This window comes from Rhinolophus hipposideros (genome assembly GCF_964194185.1).
Source record: "Rhinolophus hipposideros genome assembly, chromosome: 2".
Lineage (NCBI taxonomy): Eukaryota > Metazoa > Chordata > Mammalia > Chiroptera > Rhinolophidae > Rhinolophus > Rhinolophus hipposideros.
In genome coordinates, this window is record NC_138048.1 from 66030784 (window position 1) to 66047428 (window position 16645).

The 16645-nt window shown below is 33.8% G+C and overlaps 1 protein-coding gene across 1 annotated transcript in view; it reads right to left on the minus strand.

Annotated features, from left to right (window-relative positions):
- Positions 1–16645, minus strand: part of PIK3CA (phosphatidylinositol-4,5-bisphosphate 3-kinase catalytic subunit alpha) — a 70315-nt gene that overhangs the window by 20139 nt on the left and 33531 nt on the right. The window contains exons 2-6 of the mRNA XM_081029546.1: positions 9037–9464; positions 8296–8505; positions 6677–6927; positions 4055–4300; positions 3255–3340 (exon numbers count right to left, since the gene is read on the minus strand). Of these exons, the coding sequence (XP_080885672.1) occupies positions 3255–3340; positions 4055–4300; positions 6677–6927; positions 8296–8505; positions 9037–9388 (1145 nt within the window). The 5' untranslated portion in view covers positions 9389–9464. The remainder of the gene's footprint in view (positions 1–3254; positions 3341–4054; positions 4301–6676; positions 6928–8295; positions 8506–9036; positions 9465–16645) is intronic.

A 16645-nucleotide genomic window follows, 5' to 3' on the forward strand; every position in this document is an offset into this window, starting at 1 on the left:
ATGTTAACAGAATTATTTGTAATATCCCCCAAACTGCAAACAATCTAAATATCCAATCACAGAACAGATAAATTGCAGTGTATTCATATAATGGAATACTACACAGCATGGAAATCAACACCAGTTTCATTGTGGATGAAATCTTACAAATGTAATATTGACTAAAAGATGATAGACACAAAAGAATATCTACTCTGTTAGTCCATTTATGTAAGATATAAAAACAGCCAAAACTAACCAATAGTGTTAGAAGTCAGGATAGTAGTTCCCTTTGGAGAGGAGAGAAGGTTAATGGATTGGAAAGGGACATGAGGAGGGACTTCTGGAATGCTAGTCAATGTTCTATGTCTTGATCAGTCTAGTGGGTATGTAGGTATTCACATTGTGGTAACTCATTGAGCTGGGCAATGATGATTTGGATACATTTATGCATTTGTGCTATACTTCAGTTAAAAAAATTAGCTCATATAAGCAAATATTAATAGAAAGGGGAATCTAAACGAGGTAAAATGAAATTTCCTATTATGATTATTTTTAATTATGTATAAGATATAGTTTTATTCAGAAGAATCCATTAATTTAAATACGTCAGTATAGAAATAACATGAAGGATATGTTAGCAGAAAGTATTTGAATTTTAGGACTACTTCAAAAGTAATAAAACTTGACATTTATAATAAGGAAAGAGTAAAAAGTGACAATTTTTTTCAAATTTTAATAAATTCTCTCCAATTTACTGGATGGTACATGTGAAATTATGTCTATTTGGTGGATATATTTGTAGAGTCAAGTAAAATACATAGTTGTTATTTAAAAAAACAACATTGTAGCAATGGTTAAGAATACTGACTCAGAAGTCACAGTATACAGAGTAGAATCTTGTTTCAACTATTTTACTACGTGTGTTACCCTCACTTTGTCTGTTTTCTCATCTTTGAAATGGGACAAATACTACCTAATTGTTGTGAAGATTAAATGAGTTAACCTAAGTAAATCGATTAGAAGAGTAATTGGTCCATGGTAAAAGCTCAAGTGCTAGATATTAATTTTGAAAACTTTTCAAATGGCTTCTTCAAAATTCTATTTTTTGATTATAAATAAACAGGACTAACAACAAAACGGTATAAAAATTCTAACTTTAATTAGCCAAATAAAGGTATAAAACTTTATCAGTAAAATAAGTTCTATTTATTCTACCATCTTTACTCAAGTATGGATGAGGATTAAAAAAAAAAAGATCCACTTATACAGAGAAGACTTACATTTAAAATGGGGGAATTTAGCACAAAGGACTTCTAAAGGAAAAAGAAACAATATACATAGGAAGAAGAACTACTGTGGGATTTGATAAGTACACAATCAAGGTACCTAGGGTTTCATTACTTCTAAATCTTTAGAATTGCTCATAATTGGTAGGAAGTATTCTACACACTTTTTATGAGAGCTATATCCAGTGAACGTAGTTGTTTACAGTACTATGCTAACCAAATATAGCATGTTTCTTCTAAAGTACACACACACACAGAAGTTCTTTATTTTTAGGCAATGGTTTTATACACAGAGAGTGCCAAAAAAAAAATTTATACACATTTTAAGAAAGGAAAAAACTGCATTAACATTATAATAATACATACCGATAACAAGAGATGGTAAGTCATGTGTATATATTTTTTGGCACCCCCATATATATAGTCCAAACTGATTTGATTTTGGGAGATAACTGGTAACATTTATGAAGAAATCATAAAATAATATACCTAGCATAGGGAAGCACAGATTTGGAACAATCAATCTCAGTAAGAACTTTTAAAATCTACTTTTCTATCTTTCTAATAACTTCATTTTATCTCTAATTTTTTTTTTTTTTGGTAAATAAAGTTAAAAAATTTACTTAAATGTCCATACTATTACCATAGGGATTTTGCCTTTTGTACTAGAGAATTGTTGCAGAAAAGATAATCAAATGTAAATCCTTTGTAAATATCTCCTTTTATTTACTAAAGTTTTGACATTTTAATCTTACATGATTAAATTTACCTTTACTTTTATAAAATTAGTCCACTTTTTGGTACCTAAAACAACTGGGATAAACCTCCAAAACCTATTATTTTGGAGTCTTTGCTTGGGGCTAGTTGAACTGCTTAGGTTGTTGGTTTTACAGTTTTCACTAAGTTTGGAAAAATTTTGGCCATTTTACTCAAGTATTGTTTTGCTGTTCCTTGCACAACCACCCCATTCAACTTGTGACAGTCATGCAGTCTGAGTGGTAAATAAGCTTTGTTTTTTTTAACAAACATTTTAAGAGATCCTCGAGTTGTTTGTTGCCACAGCATAAGCTCTAACCTGAATGACGTACTTTCTGACCTACAATGGTTCAGATAAGGTGAGGAACTATTTCCGTTCCTCCAGGTAGAGGTGGCTACCATCTCTTTGAGCTTTACCTAGGTTCTAGAATGGTAGCCACCTCTAGCAACTTAACTAGAAGATCAAAACTTTTTCTTGACTCTCCTAGAATTCAGTCTAAATTTATTATGAAATTTACTTCTGGAGGATTCACTAGTTTGTTCTATTACTTGTCTATAACATACAGCTTTAATCTTTAATATCAATTTGGGTTCTCTTAAAATATTACTATTACATATTCAGGGGTAGACTCATATTCCCAAATGATTCTATACAGAAAGGCAGAGAAATGGTAGATGGTAAGCTTTTAGATTACACTACCTTTTATTTTGTCATTATATCTAGGCAGTAATAATTTAAAATATTCCCAGTAACTCTCCTTCCCCCTAAGAAATAAATTGATCTATTCCCAAAGACTCTTTATTTGAATGTCATATTTATCTATTCTTAGAAGTGATGTAAAGAAAACTGCCTCAGAGTCTGGCTCTGGAGTTGTTTGCCAACTCTCACTTCCTAATATAAATGGAGATAAGAAAAGAATAAAATGCTAGGTTTAGGAATCTAATATATGGGAATAATCAGTATAAAACTGTAACAATATTCTGTTCTCTCCTTGATCCAACAGGAAGAGAGAATCAGAAAAACACTACAGATAAAATTTTATAGAGAATCAATAAAGTGATCCTGTGACTGACACTCATTTGACAGGATGTCCTTATGTTCCATATGTAAATGTCTGGTGATTTATATGACTCTTAGAAAAATAATGATGTATACTATACTTCTTTTATTGATTATACTGCTAAACACTAATATGACTTGTGGAAATATAAATCCATATACTTCCTTACCTGGGATTAGAACAAGGTACTCTTTGAGTGTTCACATTGTCACATAAGGGTTCTCCTCCATGGTAGATACCTGTTCTAACATAGATCTAAGACAAAAAAAAAGAATATGTATATACAAATATATATACACATACATACACAATACATACACACATACTAGATAGAACCAATATTAAACAATATCAAAATAGTGTAACTGATATGAATGAGAGAATCCATTGGAAATTTCTTTTCAAATAGAGCTTTTCTGTCCTCCTTTTCTTCACATATATAATAAGTTAATACTGATGCAGATTCTTTACCAAAATTTATTACTACTTTCAGGGGGACATCAGACTAATATATATCAATATAAGCCATAATTCGTTTAGGCCAGGTATGGAATTTAGAGTTACTCATATTTTAGAAAAATAAACTAAATATTACTTAATACTCTCAGCAGTTAGAACAACACTCCATAAAGATATTTCTGCAACAAAACACATGAACATTTATAGTTAAATGGGATAAATAAAGACTAAAAAAAACCCCTCGCTTCAGGTCAGGTCAGGTCTTACTGCCAAAAGTTTCTGTGAAACTTTTGGTTTTAAGAGTTTAGAATTATAGGCATTAGAACTATTGCAATACTAGAATTTGGGGCATTAGAATTACAGACAAAGGACAATACACTGTGGAATAACTGAGGTGGACAGGTGGTTTTCTAGCCATCAGAAAACACACTGCAAGTCAAGAGAGTTATGTAGTTCAACAAAAAAGGTTTATGTAAAATAATTTATATAAAATAAGCATCAATATATTACCTTGTCAATGTCTCGAATATTTACATTCACATAGGTTGCACAAAGAATTTTTATTCTGAGTGCACTATTTATAACCCAAAGGGATTTTGTAGATGTTTCTCCATTCATATACGGTGTAGCTGTGGAGATGCGCCTGGAATAAGATGGCATTGTAAAACAGTCCATTGGTAGTTGTGAGTAAAGGCTTTCTTTAGCCATCAGCATCAAATTGGGCAATCTCCCAAGCATTATACAGCTTCTTATATACTGTAAGAGATGAAGGGGGTTGTGGAGAAGCCATTTTTTATAAGGTTTTTCATTTTAAAAGCAACATGTAAAAGTATTACGAGAGAATGTACATACTAATCTGCAAAAAATAAAAAAATCAAACATTATCGACCACATTTCTTAGCAGTTGCTATATCTTAACATTTAAAATACTAACATTTGGGAGTTAGGTTACAGCACAGGATCAACCAACCACCTCTTGGAATATAAATTGTATAAAAGAAAAAAAAGTCAGCTTTTGACACTAGTTCTATGCTTAACTGGAAGGCCCCCACCAACCGAAAAAAGAAAAAATTAGAAACAAGGATCAAAGGATACTCATCATGAAAACGTTGTACTTGTTAAAGGAAAAGCAACATCATTTAGTAAACTCCTATAATATCATTTAATCTATTAAGTTATATTGATGTCCAATCCAAGGGTTGCTGCCCTCTTGCTCTTCTGTCTCAACATTTGAGAAATATTTGTTTTGTTAAAAAATAAAACAAACATAAAACCACAAAGAGAGGAGACTGATAAAATTATAGGATATATTTAAAAAAACCCCACACATTGGTCTGAACCTTGAAATGGTAGTTAGGATGGAAATTTTTAATATAAATGCTACTGTATACATATTATAATAGCCTATTTTCTTATCCACAAGCCTCACTTAGACTGTAAGCAGCCTGAAGGCAGGAACCATGTCTTCCTGGGTATTGTAAATCAGTACTTAGCATAGGCTTGGTATAAATACGAGGTGTGATCAAAAAATTTGGTGAATACTTAAATTACAAAAAATTTATTACAATAAAAGACACATTGCCATTAATCCCACTCAAAATATGCCCCCTTGCTTCCAACACACTTATCACATTGTTCTTGCCACATTCTGAAGCAGTTCGCAAAGTCCTCTTTCCTGTCTTTAGCTGCGTTGTTGTGGCTGCCTCGATGTCCTGAATCATTTTGTGGAATAACCAGAAGTCACATGGTGCCAGATCCAGTGAATAAAGTAGATGAGGATACACAGTAATGTTTTTATTGGACAGAAATTGCTGTACCAGAGGTGATATGTGATGTGGAGCCTTTACATTGTGATCACAATATACTGTGAATGCAACAGAAAGGCAGGGACCTTCAATATGGGAAGTGGCATGTCGAACCTTAGTAACGTGTGTGACAAGTTTCAACTTGTTCAGTGCAGTCGGGAGTGAGCTATGGTTGAGAGAAGGTGTGTCTTAAAGTGAGCCGTAAACCATCCTCCACCATGACAACTTTCCATGTCACACATCATTTCTGGTACAGCAATTTCTGTCAAATGAAAATATCACGCTGTGTCCTCATTCCCCTTATTCACAGGATCTGGCACCGTGTGACTTCTGACTCTTCCCCAAAGTCAAAATGATTCAGGACACTGAGGCAGCCATGACAGAGCAATTAAAGACACTCACAAAAGAGGACTCACAGAACTGCTTCAGAAAGTGGCAAGAATGATGGCATAAGTGTGTTTGAAGCGAGGGGGCGTATTTTGAGGGGGATTAATGGCAATGTGTCTTCTACTGTAGTAAGTTTTTTAAATTTAAACATTCACCATATTGTTTGATCACATCTTATGCAGTTGCTTCTTATAGGTATTTAATGAATAGAGAGTAGGATAGTATTAATAGTATATCTTAACAGTAAATCATGAATTTTAAAAAATATTTAATTACTGGTCATGCCATTGCTTGGGAAGAGATAAAAATCGTGAACTACCGCATATTTTGCAGTTAATGTAACTGCCAACATGTTTTTATGTGCTTTTTTTTTTTTGACAAGGGGCACACATTTACTTTATTTGCTTACATTGCATATTCAAATGACTACAGTAAACCCCTGTTTTTAAAAAAGGCACATGAAAAGCCTTCTGTGCAAAATCCACATTATTTAAACTTCCCATTGGCTAATAAAAGTATTTCCACTATAGAACTGGAGCGATCTAGAAAAACACATGATGCATTTTTTTTTTTTTTTGCATGGACAATACCTGAAACATTATTTTATCTTATCTCATGGCACAATTAAATAGTCAACAAATCAAATGGCTGTATATGAATAATGATATAACTATTGTTACAATTGCAAAAATGTTAATCAGCTTATCCACACATGTAGCCATATCCCCAAATATTAACAATATACAATTTAAAGGAAGAATAGCATCTGTTCTTCCAAATTAAATTCACCAATTTCTCAATTATAGTATAAAAGTAAATTTATGAATGCTATTTACTAATATTAATCATTTTTCAAAAAATATGTCCTAAAATACAAACAGTAGTCTCTGGTGTGATTCCTTTTTAAGTTTAATCAATATATGTGAAACTTGTTACTCACCTTATACTGACTCAGAGGATATTTTTCTAGGAAGTATTCATCACATCCACATACTTTTAAAATATACTTGCCCTGATATTCTAAAACACAAAGTTTTAGTTGTTCAGATGACAGCAACATACTTCGAGTTTTTTTCCTGATTGCTTCAGCGATTACTTGTTCTGGCACACAGTCATGATTGATTTTCAGAGTATACTTCTGCTTGTCATTATTTGGAGAAACTATTACCCAAATCACCACTATTATTTGCCCTATAACAGGAAAACATTATTAGGTGCAATCACCATATATATTTCATTTTTCAAGAGACAAATTTCAAAAAGTATGTACTACCATTTCTGTAACCATAATCCAAAATAACGTAATCAGACTAATTAAATACAGGTAAATCTTCAAATCTAATAGGGCCACCAGACCATGCCCAAATCTCATGTTTTATGGCAAGCACGAAAAACTGTGATTAATGGGTCACAAATACCAGAGACCAAGCTAATTTCCATTCTAAACTGCATGGCATACTTCATGGATACAACTCCTGTGAAGAGTGACTCATGATGGTACCAAAGGTTCAAGAGTACTAAAAATGGAAGAGTTTTTGGTAACTATGGGAAAGAATCATGGAGACTGAAAGAAATAATCAGAATGAGAGAAAAGATGGTGGAGGAAGGGAAAGAAAATGGATTTTCTAATTTTTTCCTTTTAAGATCAATTAAGCCAGGGAACGAAAAAAAAAGAATGAAAATGGAAAGATTAAAACTATGTCAGAGTGGTCTGGGTGTTCACGGTATAATTCTTCCAACTTTCTTGTATGTTGGAAATTTTTCAAAAAGCATGTTGGGGAAAAATGAAGAGTGTTCCATTTTTAAAATACTCTAGAGTAGAAAAGAATTTCAAGTGAAGCTGTTATGTTATATCGCATTAAACTACTTTGAATAATATGGGTGAAATGGTAATAATCTATTCTGTTAACAGAATTTTATATTTAAAAGAGTGTGAGTTAACCTATTCTATAGCTTCAAATTAAACCCTTCCTTTGTTATCTTAAAATCTACAGATATTTATCTGATATAAGATTTTCATTTCCAAAACAATATAGTTGATATACTTTCATGTTCACTTAATTCTACAAATTGATATTTTAAGTGTCAAAAGTCAACCTGTGTATCATCACTTATCATCAGATTTAATTACTGCATTTAACATTAAGAAATTTATTTTTTCTTTGTGATAATGATAGATGATAAAAAATAAGAACACTGTGTAAAGTTTTTCCAAAACTTCATAAAATATTTCTATTTACTCTTGTTTTTATTTGTAAGAACGATAATAAGGTGTAATTCCATAATAGTGAATTTCAAACTCCAAGTTCTTTAGTTTTATTCTGAGATAAACAATTAACCAAGGGATCAGCAGCATATGCACACAATTCATTCAGTCAATAAATGTTTATTGTACAGAGGTTGTGTACATGGCACTCAACTATATCCTGTCAGGATAAGCAGTACCTGATTTGAAGATGCTTATCATCTAACTGGGATAAAAAGACTGTACAAAAATATAGGCACAGATAGAAGTTTTCACTACAGCGACCAACTATAGTAGATTGGCAGGTTTCTTACCTTTATCTAATTTATTATATATGTGCTTTGGCAGTTCTGGTGAAGATTCTACATTTGGAGGGTAGACATACATTGCTCTACTATGAGGTGAATTAAGATCCCTAAGATCCACAGCTTCTTTACAAACATTCAGAATATTTCTTCGGAAGTCCTGTACTTCTGGATCTTTAACCATATCAAATTCACACACTGGCATGCCGATAGCAAAGCCTTAAAAAATTACATAAAGAATAGAACATTCTATTAAATGTTACGAACATGTTTCTTATAAATAGGGAACTTGGTAGTTTTGGAAGATCCCAATAGAATAAAGAAATTTCTCTGGGTTGAAAAAAATTTTGATGTACACATATAGTAAGGGTTGACAAGGACTCTAATATTTTTAATATATAAAACAGATTTAGCAATTTGGAGCAAAGGCAGCAAGCGTTATCCATGTCAGTTATTTTTTAAAGAATGGTAAAACCAAACTGGGATGTAACATATCTAGGTTAACGCTACAAATGATGCCTCTTAAAGAAAACTTTATAGAATAATATCAAGGTGTTAAAAATAGCTCAACAGTCAAAAAATACTTTAGATTATAATGACTTTTATTTCAAAATCTATTTATTTAAGATTACAAAGGTAATTAACTGGTTCAGAAAGAAGTATTTTGCTAATGATAAAACAGTTAAGTTTCACAGTTATCTGCATTTAGAACAGGATGACGATGCCATTTAGTCAAAAATTATATCATACCAATTTCTCGATTGAGGATCTTTTCTTCACGGTTGCCTACTGGCTCAATTACTTTTAAAAAGGGTTGAAAGAGCCGAAGGTCACAAAGTCGTCTTGTTTCATCAAAAAATTCTTCCCTTTCTGCTTCTTGGGTAACACTTACGAAAATGTAAGAAGATTCATCTTGAAGAAGTTGATGGAGAGGGTATTTTCTTGCTTCTTTAAATAGTTCATGCTTTATAGTTATTAAGGTAGCCTCACGGAGGCATTCTAAAGTCACTATCATTCCATTTGGTAGTAAACATTCCACTAGGATTCTTGGGGGCATCAAGTGGATGCCCCACAGTTCACCTGATGATGGTCTTGGAGGCATTGTTCTGATCCTTTACAAGTTTTACATATAAAACTACTTTAAGGAATTAGATGTGTGGCTGTTCCAAAGCAGAAATCTAAACCAAAGAAGGAAAACATACGTTAAAAAAGAAATAACTACAGAATACATTTATAGCATTATTAAATATAAAAATTCATCTTCTGTAGTTTGAATTAAAGTAGGGTAAGTAATAATAATGCATCTTAAATATTGTGATGGAGACTGTTGCTTCAAATTAGGCTGAAAGAATTAAATGCAAAGCAGAAATTAGAAAAATCACTTTTATTTAATTATACTTAATAGTCATTTAATAAAAAAAATTTCATTTGAGTGAACTTTTTAAAAGTCGGGTCTTATCAAGACAGAGCTGAAGCTATGGGAAGAATCAACTAAGTTATAATTGAAACCAACATTTCCATCATATATTATAGCGTGTCTATCATTCTCTGCTATTTGGGCAGGAAAGGATCTTTTAAATCACGGATCAACTGCTCTCATTTTAAAGATGAGTAACGTAAAGACTAGAAGAATCAGGTCTTTTTCTTTTTCACCCCTACCTCCACCCTGTGGTAATGAGAAATCACATGGGTTGGTCTTTTTTCTTTCTGACATCAATCTTTGTAATTTCCTTTATTGTACTGATTATTATCTACGTGATATCTTAGATCATTCTGCTTTTAAACTATAATTTAGGTATATGTTCACAATAACATAGTGTCACCAATACATTTTCCTTGAGATATGATAAATTTGCAGTGATCTATATCCACTTTATCAAATAACCCTGTCCTAATACTTCTGATGGAAATGATCTACACCAAATTAGACCTACTGACACTCTTTGTCAGTACAATGTTTCAACCAAATGTGCTAAGCACCTGTAATATTTTAAAAATATTATTATTATGATTTGAAGCCCTTATTTTTTAGGTATCAATAATCTTGGGGGTTCTTTTGGGAGATACTGTCAAAACCCACAAAGCACAAGTTTATTTTTTGCTGTTTATGGTTTTTATTTCTTTTATTCAGTAACCTAAACTGTAAAGGTATACAAAAAAGTAAAGTGAGAGACATTAATAAAATAAAAAAGAAATAAAAGTTAAGCTAGAAAAACGAATAAAAAGACCCAGATAACTTACTATATTCGATTACTCAGGCACTGTGGACAACTTTGTTTAGTCACTAAAAATGTACCAGTGCTGTCCCCAGGACCATGTTATCGTGTTTCCCCCAAAATTAGACTGGGTCTTGTATTAAGTTTTGCTTCAAAAGATGCATTAGAGCTTATTATGTTCAGGGGATGTCATCCTGAAAAATCTGCTAGGGCTTATTTTCTGGTTAGGTCTTATTTCCAGGGAAACACAGTTGGTGCTGGGAATATGATGATAAATAAGACACATGGCCCTTGCCTGCACAAGGCAACCTCAAGAACGTGAAGATTATGTGTATGTTGGGAGTGGGGTAATTAAATTCACAGGGACAAAATAGAAGAAAAAATGCTCTCATAGAGAAGTGCTAGGTGCTATAAAAGATCAGAGTTGTCACCTCACTCAATGGAAGTTGGAGTGGGAAGGTTTCCACAGGAGGTAACACATAAACTGATTTTTTTAAAGGATAAGCAGGAATTAAGCAAACACAATAAGATGTGAGGAGCATGAGGCATCTAATGCAGAAACCTGCCATCTCTAACTCCTCTATGTCATACCCATCAACATCTAATCCATCAACAAATTTTGTTAATTCTATCTCCTAAATACGTCTACGCTCCTTCACTATCGTAGTACCTTGGATCAGACCGCTACTATTTCTTGTCTGGACCACCACAAAGGCCTAAATGGTCTCCCTGCATCCAGGTTTGCCTCCTACAGTCCGTCTTTCACCTCACAGCCAGTATGACCTAGAGAGCAACGGCCTACTCTGAGCAGACATTTCTGCTGTACCACGTCTCAGTTGCAAACTGTGTATGGTATGCTGCAGAGTGTTAACATAGGAAAGGGGGGAGGAGTAGAAAGAGCAGAAATTTCAAGCCCCCCCCCCACCTCTGGAGATATAGAAATCAATTGGAAGACAATAAAGAATATAAAATTAATTTTTAATAGTTGAAAATATTGTTCTTCCAATTTACAAAAGATACCAACTGAAGTTATACGATTTAAAATATAATTATCCTATTATATTTTTAAAAGAAAATTCATGGGCTAGTAAAAAGACCAGATGGATCAATCTGTGTGCACAATTATAGAAGTGATTTAAGCTAAGCCTTTTAAAACATACAAAAGAATTTGAAGAATGCAAGGGAAAAAGCCAAATGACTACTTTTAAATAATGATCTGCCTGCATAAAAAAGTTCAAATAAAACCAAACCACAAGCCACACCAAAACAGCAGCTGTGTTTATAGTTTTCTTTGTTGAATGGCACTACCAGGTCTGTTATGGAATCATGGGAGCAATTATTATTTTTATATAATAAATAACAATCCCCAGAGTCTCATATGCTCCCTAAGAATTAGCAAAAGAGAAGTCTAATACAGTAGACAGACCATTGATTCTAATCTTTATTCTACTATAGTAAATTTATGGGCAATTAACAACTAACTATGAAATACTCAAGAGGCACTCTTCTCATACGAGACAAAATGTGATCATAGCCATACAAGACTTGGAGATCCTGGAAGGCAGGCACTGGCAGACATTATGGTAGTACTGTACAGAAGAGAGAGGATCTAACTTTCTTCTCTGTCTTCTTATGCCCGGCCTTAGTTTGTACAAATTATTACATCAGAGCTCACATGAGCCAAAGTTCAGAGAAAGCGAATGGAGCTAGCTAGCATTTACTATTTAGTATATATGATGCACTCAGGAAGGCAATGACTCTTTTGGGGCAGGTATTGCCATTTCACATGAGGAAAACAAAGGTCAGAGAGGTGAAGTTATTCACCACCAGTAAATATTAGATATGAATTTTGAACCCAGGTCTAGGTGATTTCAAAGTGCAATGCTGCTATTTAGGGCTTCAGTTATGACCAGGTAATAGTCATTGGTGGTGAATAAGAGAATGGGCTCTAAAGTTACACTGGATTCAAATTCGGGCTGCCTTAATAGTTGTGTGGCCTTGAGAAGTTTAATTTGTCTCACTGAACCTTATTTCCCCCCTTATTTGTTTAATTGGGATAATAGTATATACTTCATCTGGTTGTTGTATTAGATAATATATGAAAAACATGGAAGCAAAGAGATTTGCACACAGTAGACAATAAATGTGAAACATTACTATTCCTATTAATAAACCTGTAAAGTATACCCACATTATCTTTTCAAGCTATTATGAATTATCCAGGACTAGCACCAGACAGAGATGGAAAAGGGGGATTGGGTTCTTTTTCTGAGGGAGGCAAATAAACAAGGAGCTTTATAAAGCAGTGCCAACTTCCAAGAACTGGAACTTGAAGGTATCACTGGGAGATAATGCAAGGCTCCCAGACAAGGTTGGATTAGTAGTGAATGACTCCGATGCTGGTATTTTTGCAGCTGCTTCTAGTTCCCTAACTCCTGATATTCCTATTTAAATGGCACTGCTATCTAGCTTAGGAGAGAGGAATCGCTTGCTTTTCCTTCCCCCACTCCCCTTTTTGGCGAAATATCTGCTTGTGCTAGGCGCTAGGCTAAACATGCTATGAAAACAAACGTAAACAAGATGTTTTCCCTTTGGTTGCTGAGGGACTCACAGTTTATTGGGGAAAGACAAGACACAAGAACAACTTTAACAATGGAAAACTGTTATAAGACAAAATATGAACTTTGGAAAAGTCACAAGAAATCTCCAACTGCCTCAGGAGGTTAGGGAAGGCATCAGAAGGGTAAAATTTAAGTAGAATATCATAGATTAGTAGGGAGAGTGGTGGCTGGATCATGGAGAGCTAGATGAGCACGTTTTAGATTGCCACAGCGTAGGTGTGCCAAGTCACAGACCATGAAAGAACGCAGCCTGTTACCAGCAACACACGTTGTTTTTATTACTAGAGTTTGACCTGCATGGGAATAGGCAGGGTGGGTGACAAGGAAAGACAGGTGCGAGGTAGGCAGGGGCCATAAGGGTGGCCAGACTCCACCCTCAATTTTACATAGTACACTATAATAAGTAAAAGGGAGTCTCTAAAGAATTTTGAGCAAAACAATGACATGACACATTTGCATGATTTTTTAACTCAGATTTCTTTAAAACTTTGCTTTTCAAATATAGGACATAATCAAATAAACATTAAACCAAGGTATAAAAATGGTATCTTCTCAATTCCCTGAATTTGGAGAAAAACCCCTTAAGTTAATAAATCAGAGTATATAACATTTTAAGTAAAAGGGCCTTTACACTATAGAAAATTAAAAGTTGATACAGAAGGTGGAATTATCCAAACTTAAATGCAAAATCTATTTACAAAGGAAAATAATTTATTTGAAAAATAGAAATCACTATAAAATATTTAAAATACAAATCTGCAGTTTGGAGATTTGAGATCACAAAAAAATCTATCTGCTAAAAATAAAACACTTTCAGAGTCAAGGAACTACTCTATTGGGCTTTTGAGTTCAGAATGCCAGAATTTTTCATATGCTGACAAATCATAACTATTCAGAACTCCTAGGAAATAAATTGGTTTTGCTTATCCTAAATTTTTATATATCTGCTGATAAACTATTTCAATGGGGCAATCCTGTTTTCTTAAAAGAGTATGTATAATTCACAATTTACACATTTCTTAAGGAGTTTACAGTCCTCATTGTAAAACCAATTACTGTGCTATACTAAAACACAATATGGCAAAGCTCGTCAGTGCTATTGAGAGTCTGAGGCTATCTTTGGCCCTAAAACGAAGGACCCCAGATTGGAGATGGTGCTTTTTAAAAATGCTCCCATCCTTTTGTTTTCTAGCAGCCAATGGTCATTCTCAGTTGTGGCCAGCCTGCCTGATGATACCATGTTTCCCCCAAAAAAAGACCTAACTGGAAAATAAGCCCTAGTGTGATTTTTCAGAATGCTACGTAAGCCCTGAATGTAAGCCCTAATGCGTCTTTTGGAGCAACAATTAATGTAAGACCTGGTTTTATTTTTGGGGAAACACAGTAGCATCCTCCTCTTCTATTTTTCATGTCTAGTCAGCATCAACACTTGACCACCATTTTGCAAACAAAAGACAAACAGACCAAATGACGATATGAGAACCCCTCTTGTATGAGCTTAGAAGCACAAAAATATACAAATACCTTAATGATTAGAGAAAATCTCTGTTTACTTCCTTGTTCTGATACTAAAATTACTGTTAAAAATTACTGTTTGGGCAGGAGGCACTGAAAGTCTTTCAGTCCTTAGAAGGCCTGAGCCTGCATTTTATTTCTTGGTAAGAGATGGGTCTGCGTTACAGTCCAGGTAGAGTAGACGGTATCACTCAGCAGGAATAAGACACCTCTAAGGACAAAATAAGAACAGAGACGAACAGTAGAAAATAGTCTCAGACTCTCCATGGTTATTTGACTTTTGTAGTGGAAGGTTTCTTAATTCTTAATTCATTGGGGAATTCAGTATGTTGAACATTTGATGTGCACTCTTTCGGTGCGAGAAGACAATGCCGTTTTGGCAATCTGTTCTTTAACTCCTAAATTGAAAGCCTTTCTTCCCTTAGAATAGTTTTTCCAGATTTCATCATTTCAGACAAGAGTTGTCATTCTGTGGCCCCTGGGGCAAATCCAGCTCACTACCTGCTTTTGAAAATAAAAGTTTGATTGGAACACAGCCATTAAACTGTGTTTACGTATTGTCAGTGGTGCTTTCGCACTGTAACAGCAGAGCTGAGCAGGTGAGACACAGACACCATGTGGTCTGGAAAGCCTAAAATATTTACTATCTGGCCTGTTACAGAAAACGTTTGCTAACCTCTGATAAGGAATCAGAATTCCATGATACAAACTGGAGAATTTTCTAAATGAACATTGGATAAGTAATCCCCAACCCTGCCTTTGCAACTGTAGTCCTACACGTCCAATTTAAGTCTTTGGGGTGGGGGGGAGGTGAGGGGAAGCATCAATTTTAAGCCAGTGAAGTTAAAAATCTTAAAATAAGAAAGTTCCTCAGAAGTCACTTAATTGGATATTTTCACTGTTGGGAGCTCCCTACCTGATACAAAAATTTTTGTGGAGTACTTCTAAAGCTATCCCTAAAGCTTGTCATTCCTCACCTTCTTTGTGCCATCAGTTCTGTCTGCCTCCTCGTCTTTCCACGTGCTTGACAGGTGTTAGAATTTTCCCTAGGTCTTTTTAGCCCCAATTCCTTTCAACATAATTAGCGAGACAGTTTATCATCATCTTTGACATCATTAGGTGTGTTCTTTCGCTAATATTCATCTTAAATGTGACAACAAAATCTAAAATAATACTCTAGAGTCAGTATCACCAAGGGAGAGCACAGAAAACTATCACTTGACTGTGGATTACATCTGTATAAACACAGCCTAAGACTGCAGAGACTTTCGCTGACTTGATTGCTTTAAAATATACATACAGTATATTTTAGCTATTTTAAACTCAGGTTTCAGTTTCAGAAGTGTATTATGTTAAAACAGTTACTTATTTTTAAAATATCAGTATTATATTTGCATCAGAAAATCGTTAAAAATAACAGAGATATATTGAAGTATATACTTGCAAATTTAGGGGATATGAATTATTGACTATTGGCAGTTTAATCATCTCAAACAGCCACCATTTGCTAAAATAAGTACCTTGTATTTTCTAGATATCCACGTTCCATAAACAGAAAAGCTGCATAAATGTTTCTTGAATGACGAAAGGTTTTACAAATATTTACATCTTATCTAACTGATACATGTAACAGACGTCATCAGATTTAACTGATACATTTACAAATATATATATATATTTAGATACATGTTGACAACATATTTTCCACCCTCATTTTCAGACTCGTCAACTCAAAAACATTACATGTAGTTTTGTGGCTAACTCAGTTACATCTCTTTATTTGCTCAGTAACTATAAAATAAGTTTTCCTTTTTCTAATTACCAATAAATCTTTAATTTAGTGTGATTTAGAATAAGAAAACCGAAACTTCCCTTTACACTTCCTATTAAAATCTGGATTAATAATTCTATGGTCTGATTATTCTCCTTAAAAGTTACTTTAACTATTTCCAGCATTAATTACTCCCCCTTTTAATGTTACCCAGCCTCTTAAATGTAGTCCTATGA